This window comes from Gigantopelta aegis, chromosome 8, assembly GCF_016097555.1.
Source record: "Gigantopelta aegis isolate Gae_Host chromosome 8, Gae_host_genome, whole genome shotgun sequence".
Taxonomy (NCBI): domain Eukaryota; kingdom Metazoa; phylum Mollusca; class Gastropoda; order Neomphalida; family Peltospiridae; genus Gigantopelta; species Gigantopelta aegis.
The window spans coordinates 46,880,076-46,904,089 of NC_054706.1; the positions used below are offsets into that span (position 1 = coordinate 46,880,076).

General features: G+C 39.7%; 1 protein-coding gene across 2 annotated transcripts in view; it reads right to left on the minus strand.

Moving 5' to 3' along the window:
• The window catches only part of LOC121378240, a 118,526-nt gene that overhangs the window by 10,881 nt on the left and 83,631 nt on the right, over window positions 1–24,014 (minus strand). Inside the window, exon 3 of one of the 2 annotated variants that reach the window (XM_041506320.1) lies at window positions 3,611–4,071. The exons of the other annotated variant lie outside the window; for it this stretch is intronic. Coding sequence (XP_041362254.1) covers window positions 4,049–4,071 — 23 coding nt within the window. The 3' untranslated portion in view covers window positions 3,611–4,048. Of the gene's footprint in view, window positions 1–3,610; window positions 4,072–24,014 lie in introns of those variants that run through there. 2 annotated transcript variants of the gene reach the window in all.

The following is a 24,014-nucleotide window of genomic DNA, read 5'->3' on the forward strand; positions in this document are numbered from 1 at the left end:
GTGTGCATTATATATACTTTCTTAATACATTCAATATATGAGAGTAAGGCTTGGATCAAATAAACCATAGAAAAGTCTTTGGTATGCCAGCCACGGCGCTCTGGTCCGTGTATTCCCACCGAGTCTAGCCGTGCACTCAATCAGGAATCCCGTTGAAAGGCGCATGGTCCCGTGTTAATACCATGCACTATTTCTATGTAAAAACGTTTTTCGAAAGGCGCCACATACATTTAACACAGAATCAAAAACATTTCTGTTAGGACATCACAAACAAAACTATACAGATGATGATATTTAGTGAGATGAATGATGAAGCCTCAGTATTTCCATTTCTGTGTGAGACTACTTGACCAGGCCATGCTCCACGCTTGCTGTGAGTTGAGCTATCGCGGTATTACGGAAGTCCAGGGTACAATGAACCCGCAGCGTCTGCCAGGTAATCATTCCACATTGGGGTTATACATTCGGAAGACACAGCCACAACTCCACCAATGGAATGGATGAAACTCAAATGTATGTGGTTTTACACCTACACGTGTAGCCTAGAGAAACAAAGAAAGAAGTGTTTTATTTAACGACGCACTCAACACATTTTATTTACGGTTATATGGCGTCAGACATATGGTTAAGGACCACACAGATTTTGAGAGGAAACCCGCTGTCGCCACTACATGGGCTACTCTTCCGATTAGCAGCAAGGGATCTTTTATTTGCGCTTCCCACAGGCAGGATAGCACAAACCATGGCCTTTGTTGAACCAGTCATGGATCACTGGTCAGTGCAAGTGGTTTACACCTACCCATCGAGCCTTGCGGAGCACTCATTCAGGGTTTGGAGTCGGTATCTGGATAAAAAATCCCATGCCTCGACTGGGATCCGAACACAGTACCTACCAGCCTGTAGACCGATGGCCTGCCACGACGCCACCGAGACCGGTGTGTAGCCTAGAGATGCAGTCGCTCTAGTTTAGAGCCGGTACTAGAATGAAAAATCCCCTATTGGTTCAGGTGAAGCAGAAACCAAATATTAAGTCCGATGGCTTAACCACTACACCAATGAAGCCAGTTCCAACTACAGTCTATTTTCGTCTTTATGATAATAGTTTGTTTTTCTTTTATACGTGTAAAATGTAAACCGCCTTTTCCAAACTTTTAAAAGTCTTATCTGGAGACGAATAAATGCTCATGTTTTGTAAATATTTCACCACTGTTACCACGCATAGAACAGACAACATTAATACATGGCATATGTTATTTTATAATATATTATTGCTATGCACGTATTAACCATTTATTATTAACTTTTATCGATTGTAACCCGTTGATACTTACAATTCCCTGCAATGTGCACATTATATAATTTATTTATAAATATGTATGTATGCCTACAAAATGTATATGTTTTGGCAAAATAAAATGTATCTATGATCATGATAATTTTAACGGTTATGAATGACAATGACAATTCAGAAGGATGAATTTCTAAAATATATTTTCAAAACCCCTACATCATCAAACTTCTTGCACAAGCAAAGCAGCCACTGTCTTTGAGCGTGTCTAAACATTAGGACCCGCCGATTCTTAGAACACGTCTGAGCAAGAGCAACGTTGTACAAACTCAGCGCAACAAATTAAAGAACATTCGCTTTTATTTGCTGTCCACAGTTTTGTAAACACAGCCGAGCAGCGCTACTAAGCCCTTACAGAGCATTTGTTGTAAGAAACGCGGCCCAGGTGTATAGAAATTAGCATTCTAAGCAAGTTTGGTTTGTTTAATGACACCACTAGAGCACACTGGTTTATTAAAAATCGGCTATTGGATGTCGAACATTTGGTAATTTTGACATATAGTCTTAGAGAGAAATCCCGCGACATTTTTCCAATAGTAACCATGGGTGTTTTTATACTCACCATCCCACAGACAGGATAGCACATACCACGGCCTTTGATACACCATTGCACTGGATGGATTGAGAAATAGCCCAATGGGCCCACCGATGGGGATCGATCCTAACCCGACAGCGCATCAAGCGAACGCTTAACCACCGGGATACGTCCCGCCACTGAGCATTCTAAGCAAGCAACCAAAGGATTCAACCAGAAGAACATGCGCCTTTAAAGGAATACGTACAAGAACATGCGCCTTTAAGAGTGACACGGCCAGTGCACCGTCGACGTCGGTCTCGCAATTGAGCGGAAGTTCGATCCCGGTCCCGCACCGCGCTGATTAGTTTAGAAACACTGTTTCTTTTCCCACTCCAATACAACAAGGCAAATTGATAGCAATTACAGCCGACACGATCATTTGGACCTTGTCGATCGCACATATTAATCAGACGCCATTAAAGTCAGACGTCTCTTTGCTTCAATAGTAATTTCTCTTTAATCACTAAAAGTTGCTTGAACATTTTCATCTTGGTATTGGTTTTGGGGAGAGTGTCGGGGCCGTCGTGTCATTTGGGTGTCACTTGGTATCGGCGTCTGACATAACGAGTCAGAAAGACACGTGTGTTTAACGGCATTCTAAAACAGGCTAGGTGGCGAGATGTAGTGGAGTGGTAGTAAGGTGATCGACTGGGGCACAGTGGGTCGTGGGATCGATCGCCTTCGATTGACTCGGTATTCCCCAGTACCAAACACTTTCTCTCGACTGGTAAATGTCTCAGATCGTTGTGTATATTATCCTATCAATTGGAAAACAAAATCTTTCCAGCTCGCTTTCTTCCCTATACCTATAATGAACTCCATTGAAAACGCACAACCCATTTAATATATAATTGTTTTCGTGTTTATATCCAATTAAGGTTTAAGCACGCTATCCTGGGCACACACCTCAGCTATCTGGACTGTCTGTACAGTAGATAGGGTTAGTGGTTAGTTGTTAGTGGTGAGTTGTTAGTGGTGAGTTGTTAGTGGTTAGTGAGTAAGAAGTCGGTGTATTATCTGACCCATTCGGTAATTAAACTCGCTCTGATGGGAGCCGTTACCGGGATGCGAATTCAGTACCTACCAGTCTTAAGTTCGATAACTTTAGGGTCTATATCACCAAACCAAATCCCATAAAAATAATAACATACATGGCTAAACCTCCAATCTGTAGAGAATCAATCGACATATAAATACTGCCACCCTTCACCTTAAAGTGATTCTGAAAAAATTAGGGGTTAAGTTGCTCAATTGAGAGATAACGGGTAGCGCCTATGACTGCCCTAGTTCCGCACACATTTTGAGTAAAAAATTTTTACAGGTACTCTATACATTTCAAGCACAAGGCTACTTGAGGCAGTGGTACTAGATGAATAAAACTTCATACATTTTGTGCCCAGATGAAGCTAAAATGTTTTTACAACCATCACACTCACATTTATCACCAATCACAGGATTTGTGGTATTAACTGCTCCATCAAACGTTCGGTACACTTCGAACTTTGACCCAGTCGGAAATCATTTGGTTTAGTACTACCTTAACCACTACACCACTACACCACCTATTCCGATTAAACATGTTCACTTTTTGTCTGCTGTTGTTATCGCATGTGTGCGGTTCGTATAAAAGAAACAATAAGCCTACCATTGTATACAATGTGTGGGTTATTTATTGCCTGCCAGAAAACACCCAGTTACACAAAATCAGTTACATATTTTATTCTTTCTTCTCATATCCATTTTACAATTACAAATTTGACTGCTGCACTTTCGGTATATTTCTACATAAATAAAATCGCTTGAAGATAACTGATATCTACTGACTTGAGAGTTTTCGATTATATATACATGTAAGGCCTAATAAGTTGTATAGCTTGTGCCCAATCCAGTTGTTCTTTTAAAAAAACACTGTTTCAATCAATTCAGTATAAACAACTGTTTCAATCAATTCAATATAAATGCATATTTTAAAACCGTTTGAAGATAATGGTGTATACTGACTGGTTCGTTTTCAGTGGAATCCAGTACATATTTGAAAAAAAAAAATCTATTGAAGATAAATGGAATCTCAGGGCCACTAATGTAATGTTCTGTATCTCTCCAACGAGCCTGGCTAGGCTGCACTATGAAATAGAATCTTGTTCACCTGAAAACAGAGATGAGATCAACGATGAGTGTTGTCAACAACACAATAACATCGCAATGAAACACGGAAGAAAATTGAAATCAGATAGCAATCAGCGCAGCGGTACTAAACCGTTCTGCAGCATTGGTGATGACGTTAAACGATCACAGCATGCCACGGCGCATCCTTTGTTGAGAACAGGGGCGTAAAGAGTAAATCATAACCCGAAATGCTCCTTAGTCAGATGTGATTAGCATGAAGTACCCACACAGCGGTTAAAGAGAGATAATTAACACCAGCGTGCTCACTGTAGACCTGAGTTATAAGCAAACAAACATGCACTACGGATGGAGACAGAAAGCGTAGAATAATTGAATTCAGATAGTACTGGAAGATCTAAACGGAGCAATTGTTTAACCCGTGTGTCTTTTCATTTCAACTTATTTTCGTGCTTATATCCAATTAAGGTTCAAGCACGCTGCCCTGGGCACACACCTCAGCTATCTGGGCTGTCCGTCCAGGACAGTGGGTTAGTTGTTAGTTGGTTAGTGGTTAATGAGAGAGAAGAGGGTGTAGTGGCCTTACACCTACCCATTGAGCCCTTAAGAACTCGCTCTGGGTTGGAGCCGGTACTGGGCTGCGAACCCTGTACCTACCAGCCTGTACCAGCTTAACCACTGCGCCACCGAAGCCGGTACCCGTGTGCCAGTGATCTATCAACTGACCAATGTAAACACCGCTGGCAAAAGTGTGCAATGGGCATGTTTAAGACACCGAGTGCTCGCGTTAGCTCGCTATACGTTTCAGTGCACCTATTTAAGAGATTAAAAAAAAAAGTTAAGGCACTGGTAGGATCACCCTTGAATGCGCTAAAGCTATGACGCATTTGGAATGACTGTTATGCACAAACGGTAAAGTGGATTAGAAATAACATTGACACGTGTTAATATTGCAGAGACATTCAAGATGAAGTTGCAGTATTTCAACTGAGAAGCAAAACACCCATTTTTATTTTGTTGTAGCTGACAGCAGTCAAGTAGCTCCCTTAATATTAGTTTCTTTATTTCGAGGAATCAAGAGGAACTGTTTGACATTCGTAGTCGAGTCACCATCAGCCTTCACTCTTATTGATATTAATATATATATATATATATATATATATATATATATATATATATATATATATATATATATATATATACATACATATATATCAATATCAATACGTGGGAGGGCTGGAGGTGAGCTAGGATTTACGCTGCTCCCTAGCTATGTCATTGCAAAAGAAACGTGCACATTCAGAGCAAGCTGTTGTAGCGCACGCCTATCCTGTGCACAAGAGCCAGCCTCGGCCGGCCCCTCCGTCCAGGACAGGAAAGGTGGGGGAGGGGGAGAGGAGGGACCGCCTGCACTGGCAGGTGCAAGGGAGCACCAGCAGCCCGACCGTGGTCGGTAGCAGGCGGAGGCGGGGGGGGGGGGGGGGGGGGTGAGGGTGCTATTGAATTTGGAATGGAGCAAAGTATTATGCCAAAGAGAAAAAGTGCGCAATTTGGGTTGAGGAAATTGGGCGCAGTTTTGAACGGTCGGCCAAAAAGAAAGTTTCAGAGCTGATATAGGTTTTGACATTAGTGAATCGAAAGTAGCTCGTTAATTAGACCTCTATGATGCTGTGGTCTCTACCTAGGTTGCCCATATGGCCCTTAAACAGGGCATGACCGCTTCTGGTCGTGGCATGACAACCCAGAACAAAGTCTAATTACGTAAGTTTAAATATAAATGGTCTGGGCCCCGTTCCACAAAGCGATCTTAGCGCTAAGATCACCTTAAGTGCATATGTTAGCTGTGCAGTTACAGTGACCTCAGGGCTAAGATCGCTTCGTGGAACGGGGGCCCTGAACCGCAAATCTTTCTTAATACAATCGAATTTTATTGTATACACAATGGCTCATTCCACACATTTATAAAGTTATTTTCATCCTCTGAAACATCTCGGTTATACATTTGAGACTTTTCCCCGCATCCTGTCAATACGTTGTCGTCTCTTTTGCTCAGCAGAAAGTAAATTGTATTTCACAATTTGTCCTACGAGAGAAATAAAATGTATGCCTCATTGCACCTCGGTTTTTATAATCTTGCGTTTATAGTCCAAGAGAGACCGAGAGAAACAGAATGTTATTTTACGACGTCTCAACGTACTGCTTGGTCAGCGACTCTTACTTGTTAAATATAATAGGATTTCTGTCAGTTGGTCATAAAGCAAGGTCCCCATAAACTGTGACTCGCCGCAACAGAACAGACGTAGATATCTGGGTTAGATTTAGCCAGTCGTATGTCTCTACCGCTTGCATGACTGCTTTTACGCAAATAATTAAACTGAATGACCACTTTGAGAACCAGTCAGAATAGTGTGCAAACTTTTAAAGAAAAAAACGACTGGCTGAACGTAGATCAGGTTCCCATATATTTCTACTTTCCAGATCTGTCGCAGACCATGTGCGACTTGGTTCCCATAAAATGTTTTGTTAGTCTGTGTAAAATCTGCGACAATATGCGGCGGTCTTCGCACTGAACCAGCATTGAACTACTCCTTTTGAATAGCAGCAAGTGATATTCAATACACATGCGATATTCCACAGTACATACATTGGCCTTTGATATGCCTGTCGTTGAGCACTGGATGGAACAGAAAATAACCATAAGGATCCAAAATGGGGCGATGACCAACCAAGACAATACATGCGTGTATGTCGGTTTTCGCGTGTCTCGAATAGTCATTAAGACATTTGAGATAGAGAAACAGAGAAGAAACCCGTATCCATGAGCTATTACCATTTACTAGTACATGTACAAAATAAAAATTATATTGTTAAAGCAAAAACTACAATATTTTAAGCTGCATGCTTAATGGAATATATAGATTACACTACAGTATACTTTAATTGCCATTTTAAATTGATTTATTTTTATTATCATTGGTGTGGCGATTTTAAAGGCTTTATTGAAAACTTGCCATCGTTATGATACTGCAGTTTATATGATTTTGATTTTTTACATATGCACATAAATTATCTTCTACCGTACAAAAGCCAATATGCGGTAACAATTGCAAGCAAAATAGCGTAATGGGAACTCTCTCCATGCGCTTTATTGGGAAAATATCCAAGTGCCCGTGAAATATTGGGTAATGAAGATTTTCCAAGTTATTGCATCTAGATATTGGACGAAGAGAAATAATCACTGCAAAGATCATTTCACCCTAGTATTGCTTCTGCACTCAAGATTACTAATATAAAGCAAGCGCCAGCAACTCAAATACGTTACCATACCAATATTCCTATAAGCGGAATCATTGGAATTTTGAAATGTTATATTTGTATAAACAATGACAATGCATTCTAACATAGCTCCCACTTTATTTCGTGTTTTGTTGTTGTTGTTATTGCACTTCTATTTTGAAAAGTTAAGAGTTAAAGTTTGTTTTGTTTAACTACCCCACAAGAGCGTATTGATGTATTAATCATCAGCTATTGGATGTCAAACATTTGGTAATTCTGACATAGTCTTCGACCATTAGTAGCACGGGATCTTTTCTATGCATCATCCCACAGACAGAATGCCACGGCCTTTGATATACCAGTCGTGGTGCACTGGCCGGGTACGGAAAAAGCAAGTAGATATTGGGGTGGGGGGGGGGGGGGGGGGGGGTCATGAGAGAAGGTGCTGACAGATCGAGGACGCAAAGCAAAGTTGAAAGAGGGTTTCGGGGTATGCTTCCCCGTAAAAAATTTAAAACTAGATGTCATGAAATGCAATTTCCTGCATTCTACAAGAAACATTCATCTCTGCCTTAAAATTTACTACAAATAATATTTTTGATTAATAATTATTGGGAGGGCTAGGTCGTTCCAGCCAGTGCACCACGACTAGTACATCAAAGGCCGTGATTATTATGTGCTATCCTGTCTGTGGGATGGTGCATATAAAATATCCCTTGCTACTAATTGAAAAATGTAACGGGTTTCCTATCTAAGACTACGATAAAATTACCAAATATGTGATATCCAATAGCCGATGATAAATAAAATCAATGTTCTGTAGTGAGTTGTTAAAACAAACTTCTTCTTCTATAGTCCGTTATATACTACAGTATGCTAAAAGGTATGTAAAAACATATTATTAAGTTTTAAACCGATACCAATTCTCGTAACATTTAAAAAGTAAAAACAATTCAATGCAAATAAAATAATTTGTAAAAGGGACATTCCTGAGTTTGCTGTCATTTTTAAGATGTTATCGACTAACAGAGACTTTTTAAGGATTGTAATTACACATTAAATATATTTTTCTGCATAAAATATTAGTGACTGTATATTAAACGTGTTTCTAATCGTTCCAATAATTGTACTAGGTTTTAATCTTAAAAAAAAAAAAATTGTACTTACGAAATTATTTGAATACAAAATCCAGTTTCGGCTTCTTACAAATATTAAGACAACCAGAAACACATAGAATATACAGACAACGATATTCTAAACAAGAAAATATATTTAATATGTAAGTTTAATCGTAGAACTACTTTCTTAGTCGGAAAATCTAACAATGCAGCAAACTCAGGAATGTCCCTTTAACAAATTAGCATTAAAGTATGTAGATTAAATATCACTTTAATACAAGGGGTGAAGACAAAATGTTAGAACAGCCAATGTATGCAGCCTGAATGACATTGTTTTAAAAAGTTTCTTTAGACTGTCATACGCTGACAACGGGCAACGGGCAACTATATTTACGTGCCCCTATCCACAAGGGTTCAGGCACGCCCACCCCGGATTCAGCCTCTGACATCGCCAGTTGCCGATTCCGGGGCGGGACATATTTTGGAAGGAGAGGATTTGGCAATTGAGCACATCAAACATGGATTAGTTTAAAGGGACATTCTTGAGTTTGCTGCATTGTAAGATGTTTTTGACTAATAAAATATTTCTACAATTAAACTTACATATCAAACATATTTTCTTGTTTAGAATATCAGTGTCTGTATATTCAATATATTTCTGGTCGTCTTAATATTTGTAAGAAGCCCAAACTGGATTTTGTCTTCAAATAATTTCGTACGTACGAAAAAAAGTATATTTTAGAAGATAAAATGAAATTTAACCTAGTACAAATATTAGAACGATCAAAAACACTTTTAATATACAGCCAGTAGTATTTTATGCAGAAACATATATTTGATATGCAATTACAATCGTTAAAAAGTCTCTGTTAGTCCATAACATCTTAAAAATTACAGCAAACTCAGGAATGTCCCTTTAACAAATCCACGTAATACAAAGAAATGCTTCTTAAACCGAAATCGATTTGTTTTCACAACAGATTCTTTCTCATCGTGAACGTAATAAATACTATTAACGACTTCATTATAAGCCCAGTAATGCCCTTTTTTGTAAAATCCATTGAAAAGCATTTGAATGTTTCAATTGAACAAAGAAAATCAAAAAGAGAAAAAGAAAGAAAGACGGAAAGAAAAACAAAAACAGAAAAAAATCAAATGATTATTCCCAACGTGCACCAAACAACTGTCCAAGTTCAGCCAGCAAACGTTTCGCTAACGTTCGCGAAGTATTTGATTGGTTCCCAACATGACCATTTGGTTACTGTGAAACGCATAAACCAGTCTAGCGGACGTTTTTTTCTGCTAGGTCTGGCTGAACGCAGCCCAGAGATAGAATTGTCATAATGCATTTCAGAAAGTGTCGTCATCATTGTTATACGTGTAACAAGATATCACTAAATATAGGACCATTACGCGTAATGCGATATTACCAAATACAACGACAACTTACATCTGCATTTTTATCGAGCTGCGATATATTTGATTGTTATCATTACTCAAATAAGGACGCCAATAATTATGTTAAAAATAGTTCAGTGATGCAACCGCTTCTGAATGATGAAACTGAATCTGTTGAAACAAGCCTACTTCAGGAACTAATTATATTTGCGTGTAATATTTTATCGATGCCAAGGTTTCCACATAATGTTTCTCAAGTGACGGTCATTGTTTACTCTGAGACATGTTGTTTGTTTTGTTACGAATATATTCTTTTGAAGGATCGCGAGACAGGATGACAAGACAAACATATATAGAGGATATTTTATTTTTTTTTGTCAAATATAATTTATATCTCATCGAGTGACGTTTGCAGTCATATCTCACGAGTCGCGCTTGCGCGACGAGTGTAATACGATTGCAAATTTCACGTGATGAGATATAAATCATATTTGACAAACAAACATGAAATTTTCTATTTACTATATGACTTTTGGCAATTTACCTTTATTTTTAAAATGCCAGCAGCAAAATAGTTCCGGCTTTCTTACAGTGAAGATAACACTTTCTACAGTGACGAAAACACATTTTAGAGTGAAATAGTAAAATTTTAACCCTAAAATGTGTTATTGTCACTCAGTAACTGATAACACTTTTATTTCACTGATATTTTAAGATATTTCACTAAATGTTATATAATAATGTTTATTATCATCTCATCTCCGTTATAAATTCGTTCGTTTTAAGTTATTTTCAAGCACGCTGTCCTGGGCACACAAAAAAACCTTCATCTGCCTGGGCTGTTTGTCCAGAACAAGGAGTTAGTGGTTAGTGAGAGTGAAGGTGGTGTACTGATCTTACACTTACCAATTACGTCGCTAAAATTCTCTGTGGGTGGGAGCCGGTGCCGAGATGCGAACCCTGTACCTACCAGTATGTCCTATGATTTATCGACTATATGAAATAGCACTGGGCTGGAGTTATGCCAGACAAAATAAAACAAGATCGCATAGCAGACTATCTACTAAATGTATTCGCTGAAATTTTATACATTTAATTTGTTCTAAAACGTACCTTAGAAGAATAAGCATAAGAAGTTTATTTTGTTTAACGACACCACTAGAGCAAAATAGCAGTTTTTCCTTGGCTAGGACTTATTTATGAGTGAAAAAGAAAACTTCTGAAACTTAAATTATAATCAACACGCAAAATTAATTGTCATATATATACTGAGACACAATTTAATTCACCATCGAGTAGTTATATAGTGATGACGGATTGAATGAAATACCTTGGGATTGACTTCCAGTAACACGGTTAACTGATACTGTGGGTGTTAGTTTCGGTTATGGAAGGAAGGAAGGAAATGTTTTTTTTAACGACGCACTCAACACATTTTATTTATGGTTATATGGCGTCGGACATATGCTTAAGGACTATACAGATATTGAGAGTGCAAACCCGCTGTCGCCACTGCACGGGCTACTCTTTTCGATTAGCAGCAAGGGATCTTTTATATGCACCATCCCACAGATAGGATAGTACATACCACGGCCTTTGTTACACCAGTTGTGAAGCACTGGCTGGAACGAGAAATAGCCCAATGACAAATAGCTCAATAAGCCCACTGACGGGGATCGATCCTAGATCGATCGCGCATCAGGCGAGCGCTGTATCACTGAGCTACGTCCCGCCCCGGGTTTCGGTTATAGTCAGTATAATACGTGCTGTTACTATGTAGGTGGTCCATTATTTTTTTCCATCAGTATAACTATATATCAGATTCTTCTTTCACTTCAAGTGACGTAACCTGTAGTTTGAGCTTCACACTTCGCGTGCAGACACTTGATTGATTGTGGATACGGAAAGTACTTAGACTTCAATTTTTCTCTTAAGTAATTATTTGAATTTCGTATTTTCTCCAATAGGAATGTCTATTTTTAGCCGTACGCCCCCACCAAGTACGTAGTTTTTAAATCAAGCAATTAAGCCCACACCAAAAGAAAACCCCCCAGAGAGTACTTTGTAGGTTTGTGGCCTAAATTAACACCATACTACTGCTACTACTACTGTTGTTGCTGCTGCTGCTGTTGCTGCTGCTGCTGCTGCTACTACTACTACTACTACTACTACTGTTACTACTACTACTACTACTACTACTACTACTACTACTACTACTACTGTTACTACTACTACTACTACTACTACTACTACTACTACTTCTACTACTGCTATTATTGTTACTACTACTGTTACTACTACTACTACTATTGTTACTACTACTACTGTTACTACAACTACTACTACTACTGTTACTACTACAGTTAATATACATGTAACGACTACTGCTACTGCTACTACTACTACTGCTACTGCTGCTGCTGTTGCTACTACTACTACTACTGCTGCTACTACTACTACTATTATTGTTACTACTACTACTGTTACTACTACTACTATTACTGTTACTACTACTACTACTACTGTTACTACTACTACTACTATTGTTACTACTACTACTGTTACTACTACTACTACTACTGTTACTACCCCGATCCAAAGTAATAGTTAATTTCCCCTTTCTGCTCCAGCTGTTTGTGTCTGCATATCACAAATTCTAAGATACCTTAGGACAGATTTCAAATAACGTCATAGCATTCTGGCACAGACGTTTTTCCATCGGGACATCGGGGGGGGGGGGGGGGGGGGGGGGGTATGGTAGTTTTATGGTAGTCATTTGGAAGCTCTTTCTTCTAAATACGATACATCACTGACCAAAATTATGGCTAATGCTGTACCATAATACATTTTTGATCTTGTGCATACTTTTTCATCTCTGCTTATAAAACGTCCAGACTCAATCTCTAATGACATCACACGCATACCATTTGTATGCAGTTATCATGACATTAGTGTCTCAGACTCTATTAGAGTCTCGGACCGGCCTCGGTGGCATCGTGGTTAGGCCATCGGTCTACAGGCTGGTAGGTACTGGGTTCGGATCCCAGTCGAAGCATGGGATTTTTAATCCAGATACCGACTCCAAACCCTGAGTGAGTGCTCTGCAAGGCGCAATGGATAGGTGTAAACAACTTGCACCGACCAGTGATCCATAACTGGTTCAACAAAGGCCATGGTTTTTGTTATCCTGCCTGTGGGAAGCGCAAATAAAAAATCCCTTGCTGCTAATCGGAAAGCGTAGCCCATGTAGTGGCGACAGCGGATTTCCTCTCAAAATCTGTGTGGTCCTTAACCATATGTCTGACGCCATATAACCGAAAATAAAATGTGTTGAGTGCGTCGTTAAATAAAACATTTCTTTCTTTTTCTTTCTATTAGAGTCTCGAGTCTAGACTCTAAACGTTTCATAAGCACCAGACCTGGTGAGGCTCTTGCACATATTTTCATCGTTTTAGATGAAGTGACGGGCTTGACAGCTGTGGTAGCAGTACTCATAGCGGGTACCACCGGTGGGCAGGATATGTACATCTTTCGCGAACAACTGGTATCATCACTGTTTTGACAACTATAGTCAGGAGGCCAATTCCAAAAAAGGCCTTTAGAAAGGGTTTTGATAAACCTATTTGTTAAAAACAAACAGCTGATATAATTTGATAGCTTACGCGTTCCTCATCAAAATTAATTTATTATATGTATTCCAGTGAACTCTGTAATGTTGTAGTTTTGATTTAGTAGACTAGTCTGGGAGTGGCAGTCCTCCTTAATAGGTGCACGAAGGTTACGTTTTGTTCAGCAAAGGTTCTCCTCGGGAGTGGCCGTCCTTCTACACATGAGGCACTAGATAGACACTCATGGCATCAACCACTATTTTGCCAAACAATCATTGGACTCTGCATTATGCAGATATACGGTTTTGATCGTGGATTAACGGTTTTGTTGTTCAGATTTAGTGTAACTTGTAGATTTGAAAACAACGAAAATGAAATACACACACACACACACACACACACACACACACACACACACACACACACACACACACACACATATATATATATATATATATATATATATATATATATATATATATATATATATATGGGTTGGTTTTTTTGTCTCTTGTCCTAACCACTGTCTCATATATATATATATATATATACATATACATATATATATATATATATATATATATATATATATATATATATATATATATATATATATATATATATATATATATATATATATATATATATATATATATATGAATGTATGATACTACATTTTGTTCCACGATTTTAAGTACTCAATAAAATGTATATATATACTCTTCAAAAGAAGAAACGCAAAACCACATTGTCGTAACATTTGGAGAATTGATTTAATTATTGAATGGTGAGTCCGATAATTACCAAATGTTGCAGGATTGTTCACAATTCACTCTAGTCCATTGTGAGTAAGTGATAGGACACACCACCAAGGTCAAGGTCATCTGGAGTCAATACCGGGTGTGGCCTCCGCGTGTGTTGACAACTGCCTGGCACCGCCTGCCCATTGAAGCAACCAGAGTACGGATGACGTCCCGGGGGATGGTGGCCCACTCGGCCTGCAAGGCTGCTGCCAGCTCGGGCAGGGTCTGGGGCTGTGGTTGTCGCTGTCGGAGGCGTCGGTCCGACTCGTCCCATAGATGCTCAATTGGGATCAAATCCGGTGATATCGATGGCCAAGGAAGGACATTAATGTTGTTGTTCTGTAGGAAAGCCGTTGTGAGACGTGCTGTGTGAGGCCTGGCGTTGTCATGTTGGAACACTGCGTTGGCGTTGGCCATAACTGGAACGATGTGTGGCCGGAGGATCTGGTCAATGTAGCCCTGTGCATTCAGGTTGCCCTGCACGTGGACCAGGTCAGTTCTGCCAGTGTGTGAGATGGCTGCCCACACCATGACACTACCCCCGCCGAATCTGTCCACTTCCTGCACGCAGTTTGCCGCATAACGTTCACCACGACGCCTATACACGCGACATCTTCCATCATGACGTCGGAGCAGAAATCGGGACTCGTCACTGAACCACACCTGTCTCCATCGCAGTTGAGGCCATTGTCGATGAATCTGGCACCACTGCAGTCGGAGTCGACGGTGTTGTGGTGTTAAGATGACACCTCGAACTGGACGTCTGGCACGAATTCCTACCTCACGTAGGCGGTTCCGTACGGTCTGGTCGGATATCCTGCGCAAACCTGGTATTGCTGCGGCTGTGGAGGTGGCAGTAGTCAATCGTTCCCGAAGGTGGCGTACCCGGATGTAGCGGTCCTGCCCGGGGGTAGTGACCCGTGGTCGACCGGATCTAGGGAGGTCACGTGTTGATCCATGTTGCTGGTAACGGCCCCACAGTCTGGAGATGGTGCTTGGGGACACATGGAATGCCCTGGCAACGGCCGTTCTGGATTCGCCTGCGTCTAGTCGGCCGATGGCATTGTTTCTCTGCGGTTCACTGAGACGTGGCATGTCCTGGATTGTCAACTGTCGGCCAGATACAGAGGCCAGGCAAGCGAACACCCTGCACTTTTATACTGTCGGTGTTCATGTTGCACGTGCAGACAACGCACGTGCAGTGGTGACATGGTTTGCACGTGCCTGCGTTTTTACGAATATTCACATTTTGGAACTTTATTGTACAGTAGCTGCGTTTTATCGAATGTAACCGTGGGAATGTGTTTGGGACATGCAATGACCTTATATTCACAAAGCATGAACCGGTAGGAAACATAAAATCGGAGTTATAACCCATTTGTACCCTTTTGCGTTTCTTTTTTTGAAGAGTATATATATATATATATATATATATATATATATATATATATAGTCAGATTATTGTAAAAGGGTTGAGAATGATTGATATGGGGTATGGATAGAAGTAAAGGTAATTTATATGCATTTCCACTGGTGATGAAATGGTATATGAATCATTAATACATGTATTTCTCCCTGTAATTGCATATGGGTCATTTATATGCATTTGTTTCTCGCGGATATAATTGCATACAGGTCATTTATATGCATATCTCTCGCTGATAGCATAGTCCATTAATCATTTACATGCATAATAGTATATAGGTGATTTATATGCATTATCTCTCGCTGATAGCATAGTACATTAATCATTTGCATGCATAATAGTATATAGGTCATTTGTATGCATTTTCATGGCTGATAGAATAGCATATTAATAGTTTATATGCATTTTTCATCTTATCAGCCATATATATATATATATATATATATATATATATATATATATATATATATATATATATATATATATATATATATATATATATATAATGTCGTTAATATAACATAGTATGTCGATATAATATGACTGGACTTTGAAGTAAAACCCAAAATATGATTTTACAAAATGAAATTATATTGATATCACATCAGTTATTTGGGCTGTCTATCCAGGATAGTAAATAGTTAATGGTTAGTGAGAGTGGTGGCTACAGTAGTCGCACACTTGCCCACTGAACTATGGAGAAGAAGAAGTTTGTTTTGTTTAACGACACCACTAGAGCACATTGATTAGTTGGATGTTGGATGTCAAACATATGGTCATTTTGACACAGTCATAGAGAGGAAACCCGTTACATTTTCACATTAGTATTAAGGGATCTTTTATATGCACCATCCCGCAGGCAGGATAGCACATATTACTGTCTATAATATAACAGTAGTGGTGCACTGGCTGGATCGAGAAATAACCCAAATGGGCCCACCGAAGGGGATCGATCCCACACAGACCGCGCATCAAGCCCCTTCCGACAGAGTCTTTTTAACGATTAAAACTGAATGTGAAATAAAGTTTTAAGAATATCAGTATCTCTGTATACCGTTTGTTTCTAATCGTCCTAATGTTTTGTTGTAGCCCAAACTTCATTTTATTTTCCAACGACACCAGTAGAGCACATTGATTTATTAAGAATCTGCTATTGGAAGGAAGGAAATGTTTTATTTAACGTCGCACGCAACACATTTTATTTACGGTTATATGGCGTCGGACATATGGTTAAGGACCCATCTGCTATTGGATGTTAAACGTTTGGCAATTTTGACATATAGTCTTACAGAGGAAACCCGCTACATTTTTCCATTAGAGGCAAGTTTTTTTTTTTTGTAAATGCACCACGCTATAGAGAGAATAGCACATACCATGGCCTTTGATATACCGTGTATAATCTTAGAGAGAAAACCCTCTATTTTTTGTCCATTAGTTGCAAGGGATCTTTTAAATCATATAGACAGGATAGCACGTATCACGGCCTTTGATATACTAATTGTGGTGCATTGATTGGAACGACGAAAATGTTACGTACATATGAAATTATTGGGAGGTGAACCATAGGTTGACCTACAAACTGGACAACCAAAAAAAGAGGGGCGGGATAAAGCGCTCGCCTGACGCGCGGTTGCTCTAGGATCGATCCCCGTCGGTGCGCCCATTGGGCTATTTTTCGTTCCAGCCAGTGCACTTCAACTGGTATACAAAAGGCCATCATGTCTATGGTGCATATAAAAGATCCCTTGCTACTAATAGAAAAAGAAACGTGGCAGGTTTTCTCTCTATATATCAGAATTACTAAAAATGTTTGACAATCAATAGCTGGTGATTTATAAATCAATGCACTCTAGTCGTTTTAACTTTTTTCGTTAAAAGAACTCTTTTGGTTAAAAAAACAACATATTTCCGTGACAGAATTGTCTCTTCAAACCTGATGATTTAACCATTGTGACATCGAGACGAGTAATTCGCGTAGATTAGGGATCTATTGGATAACGGATTCTAATTCCGTATCTATTTTCCTGCTTTCTCAATTCTGTCGAATCAGCGCAACCGAAAGACCCGCCGATAATCGCGCCGTCTTGTTCCAGGAGGACAAGAATGGCTGCAACCATTGTTCTAGGATCAAACGAAAATGAGAAACCTCGGGCATTGATTGGGTTTAGTTAAGTCGGGGATGTAATCAATACGGATGTATCGGTTAGAATCAGTCGTTTCGTCTTCTCTAGGGCAATAGCTTTTATAACAAGGTTCCTCCAACACTGACGTCGTCTTTCCGAACGGTTTGGTTTTGTCTCCAGACAGAGATTACACATGCGTTTCACGTTTCACTTTGGGCAATATGTTTTATTAATCCAGACGTTACTTTGATTTAAATCTTTCAAAAAAAAGAAAAAAAAAAAAAGAAAAAAAAAAAAAAGATGATGATATCAATATAATAAAAGCTTTATCTACGTTGGTCTGATTTGCATTGTAATTCTTCTTTCATGATGAATTAGAGTCTGGCTATTCTGATGTCATCAGTAGGCGGCTGTGATGTCTGCTTAAGATCTGTAATTAACATTAGAGATGAATACAGAACTTGCGGGGTAATGATTAATATACACATTTTTCTCAAGATGACTCGGCAGCTTGATCTTCTTTTTTCTTCTTCTTCTTCTTCGTCGTCGTCGTCGTCGTACTCTCAAACAGGGACCCCATTGGCTCGAATAAAAGCAGCTGTATTCCGTAGGTTCTCCAAGGGGCCAAAGAGTTTCTCCTTCAGGGGTTCATCTGAAGGCCAGACTGCTTTTCTCTGGTTCTGCTGGTAGGTGGGACAGTGTTGCAGTAAATGTTCCACAGTCATGTATGCTGTACCATACTGGCAGGTTCCACTGTTTCCCACTCGGAATTTGGTATACATGTGGTAGTTGAGTCTACAGTGGCCTGTTCTCAGTCGCATCATTATCATCTGGTCTTCTCTTGAAAGTGACATTTTGATCAAGAACATCAAGAACGGTATGCCATGTCTGTCAACAAGAGAAGTTGGGAACCCTATGCAGATCCCTGCATCGGCTTGTGAACAAGACCATTGACTAACTGTTGTATCTGTCACAACTAAATATTTCGTTGCCAATGTAGCTTCAAAGTAAAAGTTTGTTTTAATTAACTACACCACTAGAGCACAGTGATTTATTAATCATCGGACATTGGATGTCAAACATTAGATAATTCTGACACAAAGTCATCAGAGGAAACCCGCTGCATTTTCCTAATGCAGCAAGGGATCATTTATATGCACTTTCCAACAGATAGGAAAGCACATACCACTCCCTTTAACCAGTTGTGGTGCACTTGTTGGTACGAGAAAAAACCCCACCCGAATCAGTTGAATGTTTCCACCGAGATGGTTCGATACTGTGACGCAAGTACGTCAAGCGAGCACTCAACCCACTGAGGGTATATAGTAGTCGGTGAACAAAAGAAGTTGGGAACCATTTGTACCTCCCTGCGTCGGCTTGTGAACAAGACCATTGAGCAACTGCTGTATCTGCCACAACTAAATATTTCATTGCCAATGTAGCATCAAAGTTAACGTTTGTTTTGTTAAAAAAAAAATGTTTTATTTAACGACGCACTCAACACATTTTATTTACGGTTATATGGTGTCAGACATATGGTTCAGGACCACACAGATTTTGAGAGGAAACCCGCTGTCGCCACTACATGGGCTACTCTTCCGATAGGCAGCAAGGGATCTTTTATTTGCGCTTCCCACAGGCAGGATAGCACAAGCCATGGCCATGGTTGAACCAGTTATGGATCACTGGTCGGTGCAAGTGGTTTACATCTACCCATTGAGCCTTGCAGAGCACTCACTCAGGGTTTGGAGTCGGTATCTGAATTAAAAATCCCATGCCTCGACTGGGATCAGAACCCAGTACCTACCAGCCTGTAGACCGATGGCCTGCCACGACGCCACCGAGGCCGGTTTGTTTTGTTTAACGACACTACTAGAACACATTGATTCTGACACATAGTCATTAGAGGAAACCCGCTGCATTTTCCTAATACAGCAAGGGATCATTTATATGCACTTTCCAACACACAAGAAAGCACATACCACGGCCTTTAACCAGTTGTGATGCACATGTTGGAATGAGAAAAACACCAACCCAAATCAGTTGAATGTATCCACCGAGGTGGTTCGATCCTGCGACGCAAGCACCTCAAGCGAGCACTCAACCCACTGAGCGAAATCCCGCCGAGGAGGGTATACAGTGTCTGTGAACAAAAGAAGTTGGGAACCATTTGTACATGTACCTCCCTGCGTAGCCTTGTGAACAAGACCATTGAGTCACTGCTGTATTTGACAACAAATTATGTCGCTGCCAATATGGCATCAAAGTTAAAGTTTGTTTTGTTTAACGACACCACTAGAACACATTGACTTATTAATCATCGGGTATTGGATGTCAAATATTCGGTAATTTTGACATATAGTCTTAGATAGGAAACCCGCTACATTTTCCTATTAGTAGTAAGGGATCTTTTATATGCACCATCCCACAGACAGGACAGCACAAGCTAAGGCCTTTGATATACCAAACATGGTGCACTGGCTGGAATGAGAATATTCCAGTGGAATCGATCCGAGACCGACCGCGCGTCAAGAAAGGAAGGAAGGAAGGAAATGTTTTATTTAACCACGCACTCAACACATTTTATTTACGGTTATATGGCGTCAGACATATGATTAAGGACCACACAGATATTGAGAGGGGAAACCTGCTGTCGCCACTTCATGAGCTACTCTTTTCAATTAGCAGCAAGGGATCTTTTGTATGCACCAGCCCACAGACAGGATAGTACATAACACGGGCTTTGTTACACGAGTTATGGAACACTGGCTGGAACAAGAAATAGCTCAATGGGTCCACCGACGAGAATTGATCCTAGATCGATCGCGCATCAGGCGAGCGCTTTATCACTGAGCTCTCCAATCTGGCATCAGTGCATTCTGTACTTAAGACGAATACAATTCTTTTCTAAGAATAATTTCTTTAAGACTAAGATAGGACAGAAACAGATGTCTACTCAATCCGACCCCTAACCCCATCACTGCATCAAAGCTGTCACAAAATGAGGACATTTCAACAGCTGACATTTTCTTAATTTTCATAATGAAAATTCCCAAAAATATAATAAAATGATAAAGGTGTATTTGTCTTCAATTTCAATAGAATTATAGTTCCTGTATATATTCTTTGTACTTTATTCTGTATTTTTATACCTTAATACATTTCATGATAACATTATACACACATGCTTGTGTTCTAATAATTAATATTTGCTCTTTTAAATAACGCATTACCATATGGCTTTGTGAAAAGGTTTGTCATTCAAATTCATTTAAAATAATATTGAGAGAAATTACCTTTTGATTCTACCATAAGATTCGTGAATAAATACATCGCGTATTTTTGACATTTAGTCTTAGAGAGGAAACCCGCTACATTTTCCCATTAGTAACAAGGGATCTTTTATATGCACCATCCAATAGACAGGATATAGCACATACCACAGCTGTTGATATACCAGTCGTGGTGCATCGGCTGGAACGAGAAATAGCCCAATGGTCCCACCGACGGGGATCGACCCTAGACCGACCGCGCATCAAGCGAACGTTTTACCACAGGGCTACGCCAGCCGCAATTAATGAGTTCATTACAATGCCGTTTTTTACATTAAATATATTAAAATTAGATCTGTGTTGTGAACATATTTATAACATTTATTGCTATTTAGATTGATTTATAAATACCTGTTAAAGGTAAAATATCATAGTTGCACTTGACTAATTGTGTTAACATAATTCAGTGACATTGGCTTAATATATAATGTATAATATATATAAGGCAGACTGTTTTTTACCCGAGCATTATTGCCAAACAGCTATATAGGGTTACAAATTAATTACTCCGCATTTGTACATGGACCGTGCGTAAAATGATGGAAATACATAATGAAAAGGTTTCAGGCCCGCTCACTTTACCCGAACATCTCTATTATTTTACCCAAATTTGCTGCAACTTTGGAGAGGTGGCAGCTACCCAACCCCCCCCCCCCCCCATCACCCCCTCCACCGTCTACTTACATTTATGGAACGTATCCTGTATGAATGCTCTTGTTGGAAATGGTGTATTATAATGTTTGTAGTGGCACCATATGCACATCTCGTTCCAGCCAGTGCACCACGACTGGTACATCAAAGGCCGTGGCATGTGCTATCCTACCTGTGGGATGGTTCATATACAATATCCCTTGCTACTAATGGAAACATGTAGCGGGTTTCCTCTCTATGACTGTGCCAAGATGACCATATGTTTGACATCAAATAGCCGATGATTAATAAAACAATGTGCTCTAGTGGTGTCGTTAAACAAAAACAAACCATATACACACGCCTTATCCAGTGTGAACGAGCCTTAAGTCGAGCATACAAAGCTCCTGTTGAATATTCACTAATCTTCTGTCATTACACAAGTGCGTTTCCATAGACAGTTTACTTGGTTTTACGACACCACTAAGAAAGAAAGAAGTGTTTTATTTAACGACGCACTCAACACATTTTATTTACGGTTATATGGCGTCAGACATATGGTTAAGGACCACACATACTTTGAGAGGAAACCCGCTGTCGCCACTACATGGGCTACTCTTCCGATTGGCAGCAAGGGATCTTTTATTTGCGCTTCCCACAGGCAGGATAGTACAAACCATGGCCTTTGTTGAACCAGTTATGGATCACTGGTCGGTGCAAGTGGTTTACACCTACCCATTGAGCCTTGCGGAGCACTCACTCAGGGTTTGGAGTCGGTATCTGGATTAAAAATCCCATGCCTCGACTGGGATCCGAACCCAGTACCTACCAGCCTGTAGACCGATGGCCTAACCACGACGCCACCGAGGCCGGTCCTGACACCACTAAAGTACAGTGATTTATTTAGGCACGTACCCTAGTTTCAACCCGTTATAATATAGACAATACGTTTAGTTAATCTACAAGCCGGTATCACATTTGGATAACGTTACATCACTGTGACGCTCAAACGGGGAAATATCTTTAAAAAATAGTCTAGAACTCGAATCCATTACCATTACTTCTTGGACGCACGTGCGTTTTTAAAAATATAAAAAATGCATTTTGCTATATTAAAAATACCAGGATGATCATAAACACTACGGATGTACGGAAATGGATATTTTAAACAATAAAATCTATATAATCAAAACCGGCTCTAGTAGTGAAAAGTATAAGTCTGTAACTTCAATAATCGGCTATTCAGTATCAATCAAAACCGGCTCTAGTAGTGAAAAGCATAAGTCTGTAACTTCAATAATCGGCTATTCAGTATCAATCAAAACCGGCTCTAGTAGTGAAAAGCATAAGTCTGTAACTTCAATAATCGGCTATTCAGTATCAATCAAAACCGGCTCTAGTAGTGAAAAGTATAAGTCTGTAACTTCAATAATCGGCTATTCAGTATCAATCAAAACCGGCTCTAGTAGTGAAAAGTATAAGTCTGTAACTTCAATAATCGGCTATTCAGTATCAATCATTTGGTAATTTTGACATGTAGTCTTAAAGAGGACACCCGCTTCATTTTTTCTTCAGTAGGATGAAATCTTTTATATGCATCATCCCACAGACAGGATAGCACATACCACGGCCTTTTTATACCAGTCGTGGTGCACTGGTTGGAACGAGAAATAGCCTAATGGAATCGATCAAAGACCGACCACGCGTCGGGTAAATGCGTTAACACTGGGTTACGTTCCACCTCGTTTCCATATACAAATTCATAGATCTATACTGAAATGAGTTTTGGGAATCGGTTAGAATTTCATCATCGATCATCGGTGAACCAACCAATCAACTTTCGATTACACAATCGGTTAGAATTGTATGTACATAAGGAGGATTTCAATTATAAGGACCATCCTTTCCTGTCCTGGACGGAGGAGCCGGCCGAGGCCGGCTCTTGTGCCCAAGACAGGCGTGCGCTACAACAGCTTGCTCTGAATGTGCACGTAAAGCCCTATGACCTGACCTGATCTGACCTGACCTATAAGGACCATGCTCTTGTTCTCGAGTTTATCTAGATGGACTCCTACAACTTGATAATTTTACCTTTACCTTTAATAACGTTTACTTTTAATAACTTTTTTGTTTGGTTTATGTACACATGAACTCAAACACCAATCTCAACATATTTAAATCAATTCCTCCATCTAAACTACCGTTAACGTCTCCCAAAACAATCCATTATGGAGGGGCGGGACGTAGCCCA